This window comes from Rhagoletis zephyria, unplaced genomic scaffold (genome assembly GCF_001687245.7).
Source record: "Rhagoletis zephyria isolate East Lansing unplaced genomic scaffold, Rhagoletis_zephyria_1.1 Rzeph_scaffold_13397, whole genome shotgun sequence".
NCBI classification, from domain to species: Eukaryota; Metazoa; Arthropoda; class Insecta; order Diptera; family Tephritidae; genus Rhagoletis; species Rhagoletis zephyria.
Genome location: NW_016170468.1, coordinates 2,660 through 7,894, shown reverse-complemented (window position 1 = coordinate 7,894; position 5,235 = coordinate 2,660). Strand labels below are relative to the sequence as shown.

At 36.1% G+C, this 5,235-nt stretch overlaps 1 protein-coding gene across 1 annotated transcript in view; it reads left to right on the top strand.

The window, feature by feature from the left end:
- Positions 1 to 5,029, top strand: part of LOC108378118 (semaphorin-2A-like) — a gene marked incomplete at its 5' end in the record, with an annotated part of 12,571 nt that extends 7,542 nt beyond the window's left edge. The window contains 3 exons of the mRNA XM_017634417.1: positions 1,820 to 2,048; positions 4,109 to 4,445; positions 4,791 to 5,029. Coding sequence (XP_017489906.1) covers positions 1,820 to 2,048; positions 4,109 to 4,445; positions 4,791 to 4,958 — 734 coding nt within the window. The remainder of the gene's footprint in view (positions 1 to 1,819; positions 2,049 to 4,108; positions 4,446 to 4,790) is intronic.
- Between the last annotated feature and the right edge of the window lie 206 nt (positions 5,030 to 5,235).

Genomic DNA, 5,235 nt, shown 5'->3' with positions numbered 1-5,235 from the left:
GCACGTGTGTATTAATGTGTGTGCATCCGAATTGTCGCATGCAATGACGATTAGAGCAACAACTACATGCAACACTATCGAACAACATCCGGTGCACGATTTTTTATATAGCTTCGCATACACTCACATCATCGAGGGTACTTTGGCAAAACCTCGTATCTCGAAACACTGTCAAACTATACTCTCTAACAAAATGCTCTCTATTAAAACCAGAAAAACATTTTTAATCTTTTTTTTACTAAACATTAAAGATTGAGTCCTTTTTAGTGAATTAAGAATTATCTATAATGAATCGTAGTGTTTTGAGGCCTTAGTTTTACGAGATAAGAACTAGTAGTGAGTTCTGAGATACGAGGTTTTGCCAAAGTACTGTCGATATGCAAGTCTAAATGCGCACATATGCGGGAAAAATCGGCTTTAGAAAAATTCCAACAACAAGGAGTATGTGTAAGCAAATGTCACGTTTAGTTTACATCAACGACGCGACGTGCTGTTTGCTCGAATGTGAATGTGATTGCTTGAAAGCGTGTGTATTGCACGCATCTGTGTATGTACATTAGGGCGAGTCAATTTGTATGAACTATTTTTCCGACTATGCTTCGACTACTATTTTTTCGAAGCGCTTAAATTTTTTATAAAAATGTGATACAAGGGGTTTTTGGCATGAGGAATCCATTTTTTTGTGTTTATCTTTTTCTTAAAACTTCCAATAGAGGGTGCAACAGTAAAAATTTTGACATTTCCAGCGAAACCTATTTTCGCAAGTTGACAAACTATACATTGATTTTAGACCCATGGTTTCTTCGACAAATTTTCTTAGCATTGCACATAGAATCCTCCTAGGCTATGCGTGCGTAGTCAAAAAAATTGACCTGCCCTGATGTACACACATATTATATTATATAGTAGTATACGCACATGTTTAGTAAATATAACCGTAGTTGTGTGCTTTTGCAATGGCTTTTCGATGTGGGTGTACACCCACCCAATTTCACTCAGTGAAAATTACTTGGCTGTAAAATATTGCACTTTTCATGGCATCACTGAAGCATGTTGTGATTATTTCGATTCCTCTGTAATTTTATATATTACCATTAGTATTTAAAATATTTATTGCACAATACGCATATTACTTTAAAAGTATTTAAAAGCATTTTCATTCCGATTTGCTTTGCAAATTCATCTTGGACTCAATGGAACTAAAAAAATGTTTCTTGTCGAATGTAATAAATGATAAAACCAAAACGAGTGCAATGGAAAATTTTAAAATTCATTGCAAAAACAGTAATGCACTTATTCAAAAAGTTGATTTAATTGCTTTTATTACTTGCCGACAATTTGGCATTGTTGCCAATTCTCAACTTTATGAAAACTGATTCATGTTACAATCGTAATTAATTAAAAATGCCACAATTCTGACAGTGGGATATTGCAACAACAAAAAACGAGAATTTTCCTTATTTTGTGAAACAGTGAGTTCAGCTTAATAAACGTGGACGTAAAAATTATTTTAAATTTAAAAAATCAAAAACTAAAGTGGCACTCCCAATAAAGAAGCAAGCTTTGCAAATTTTATATAAAATACTAAGGACCTAAAAGTAGAAGTATAAATATAAATATGAAATCCTGGCTAATAATACAAAACATTTAATAACTTCGCTCACTTTGCCAATCGGTTGTATAAAAAATTGCCAGATTCGCCATCTACAAACTTAATAAACACAGATACATATATATTCATTTATCTTCCCATCAAACAAGTGTTTGAATATTTTAAATAAACATTTTCGCATCCTTTCCCACTCCCCCTCTCTTACAGGCAAATTCAAAGAGCAAGCAACTTCAAACTCAGCTTGGCTGCCGGTACTCAATTCGAAAGTGCCCGAACCCAGACCGGGCACATGCACCAACGATACAGCAGCGCTGCCAGATTCGGTGTTAAATTTCATACGCAAACATCCGCTAATGGACAAGGCGGTCGATCATGAATTCGGCAATCCAGTATTTTATAAAAGGGATATCATACTCACCAAGCTGGTGGTAGATAGGTAAGTAAAAAAAAAAAAAAAAAAAAAAAAAAAATTATAAAAAGGAAACCACAAAACGAAAGTTAATTTATTTATGAGAATGGAAAATACATTTTGCATGCACTGTTGTTGTTGCTCAAAAATACTAAAAAAAAACAAACGGAAAACCTTTTAAAAAGTGCTTTGTGTACTTAAGTATGCAAGCACATAATCCCACTGCGATGATACCAGTTTCTGTTTATTTATTTTTATTTTTATTTTTTTGGTGCTCGACATGGCGTATGAGTAAAATGAAAGACCGTGCAATGACTTTGACGCTGCCAAAAATTGCTTGTAATGTTAGTAATGGTGTTAATGGCATTGCCAACTGCTACGAGTAGTTGCCATACTATTATTTTGTGCTCTGCCCTTTTTTCGGTATTTCTTTTTTTTTAACTTTTTAAATCATTTGCTAACTTGCCACAATTCTGGTTGTCAACTTTTTCTGTGCGGTTATCCGCAGGCAACTAAGTAAGCTGGCAGTAATACTTGTTATTTTCTTGTTGTTGTTATGGAGTTAGCGAGCAAAATAACTATTCATGTTTTTTTTAAATAAATGTACCACATTACGAGCAGCTGTAGAAAGACGTATTTTCCGCGAAAAGTAGTGGCACAGAATGTGAAAAATGGAAAAATACTTGAAAAATAACAAAAAAAAGAAGTAAAATAAAAGAAAGAACAAATGCAACTTAAGTCGAAGAACTAACATTGTGGAAAAAGCTCTTTCTTGCGGCGTTCAAAAAAGTTTTTGAGCATAAAGTAGATATGTATGTATGTTCATACAAATATACATTAATAAATATTTATAAACACACAAACGTAAGTAGTTTGCCTTATTTACTTTGCCTCCGAACAATACTATCCTTCTTTTTGGTGCTAAGCTGAAAGTTGTGGTGGGAATGATGTCATAAGGCATAATTTGAGCAGAATTTTTGAACATTTTAAATCATCCATCCGGGAGTGTTTGAACTTTAAAGCCATTGCATAACATTTAAACTCATTGGTGAGCTAAAGCCATTATTCAACGATTTACAATAAGCTACTAGCTTTGTCGCATCGTAGCCGTCGCAGGCAAAAATTTTATAGTAGAGCGATAAAACACCATTAAGTAGTATAACTACTACTAAGTACTGCTAATTTCAACATTCGAAAATACACTTTGATGCCCTAAAACAGGAGTAGGTTAAGTAATTGGCCTTGGGCATTTTTGTAGACGTTGAGGGGGCGTATGGCAATGCCGCCCTCGATAGCGAGTGAAACTCGGCTTTAAGTCGTGGAGTAGATGCTGTGCTGGTAAATCGGGTTCGCGTAGAGTATCGTTAGGATTATACAGAAGGACGTCAATATCTCCCGTATGGAGTTAATCCAACCAAAACTAGTGTTGTGATCTTCACTGGGTGGTTGGGCGGCCTTGTTTCGCCTGCCCCTAATGCTAATCAAATTTTTCCCCAAGTAAAGTATAATAAACTTGTATGGAAGTCTCACGTTGAGAAAAAAATACCTCCAAATCCTTAACAGCGTTCCGACAGTGAAGACATTGGTATTGAGTCTTGGATTGTATTTGTTCGAAGGGGCTAAAATTTTTTCACACAGACTGACATCACCTCAGAAATTTACGATATTATTTGTGTGTTTATAAGTTATTGCAGCCATTTCCTTAAAGCACTGCGACAGAAATAATTCACATTAATCCCCAAAATAAAGCAGCTCGCAAATTTCAAGTGTGGCTACAGCTTTTTTACCACTACTGGGTCAAAGCCAAAATTTATCACCACTGCATGATGATAATTTGGGCGGAACATTTTAATTATGCAGCAACATGCAAAAGTGTGCAAAAGCAAAAACAATCAAGTGTTACAACAACAGCGCCATAAACCATAAAAAATAATAAAAAGTAAAAAAAAAATCCATAATGTTCCTCGTTTTTTTTTTTTTGTTTTAACTGCAACACTTTTTAACAAATTTATCACCTGTTTTAATTTCTTCTTCTTCTCGCACTCCCTCTCTCTCTCTCTCCGTTCTTCCACTGCTATCTACTACAGAATTCGCATCGACAAACTAAATCAAGAGTATCTGGTGTATTTCGTGGGCACCAGCACCGGCCTCATCTACAAAATCGTGCAATTCATACGCTACGGTCAACGCTTCTCCAATCTGCTCGACGTGCTGGAGGTGGCCTACAATGAGCCGATACGCGAGATGGGTTTGAGTCAGAAGACGGGCTCATTGTACTTGGCTACGGATCACAATGTGAAGCAAATCGATTTGGCGATGTGCGCCCGCCGCTACGATTCGTGTTTCCGCTGTGTGGCCGATCCGTATTGCGGCTGGGACAAGGATGCGAGCACCTGCAAGCCATACCAGCTGGGACTGCTGCAGGTGAGTGTGTGAAGTGAAGCGAAATAATACGAAAGGTGTGTGTTTGTGCTGAAAAGCGATTGATTGCGACCGCTGCTGTTGGTGTCAAGGCAAATATGCCATTCAATGCTTAAATCAACATTTCTCTTGACACTTTTACACTTTGTTACATTCATGCTTTCACTCAATCAACATTTCGGATTTTGCATTTTCATTATCTTTTGCAGTATTTTTTTGTGTTTTGCATTTCGATTTTTTCGTAAAACACACAAATTTTTACACTTTTACCTTAGAGCATAATAACATTGAACTTTTTTTCTTTTTTTTTTTTGATTTTACATTTTCGTTTGCCTTCATTTGCCGCAGGATGTTGCCAATGAGACTTCCGGCATTTGTGACACGAGCGTTTTGAAAAAACGCATCACCGCCTCGTACGGCCAGACACTGCATCTGTCGTGTTTCGTCAAAATCCCTGAGGTGCTGCGGCAGAAGTCGGTGCGTTGGTATCACCATTCAACGGAGCGAGGACGGTAAGTTTGTAGACACAAAATTTTGTTTTGTTATTCATAGACAGTAGATATTTTAAGTTTAAGTCAACAAGAAGAAAGCAACGGAAATTTAGTAGAAGAATCAATGTAGGTATGAATATTTCTGGAGTTATTGCTATAAAATTTATTTATTATTAAAGATCCTAACGTACTTCTGGTATAAAGATTAAGTAATGTTAATTTTGCTTAGGATTTCTAAAAATAATGTATTCAGGTTAGCCGTAAAGGGAGAACTCCTCACTGGAATAAAACTTGTTCTGGAC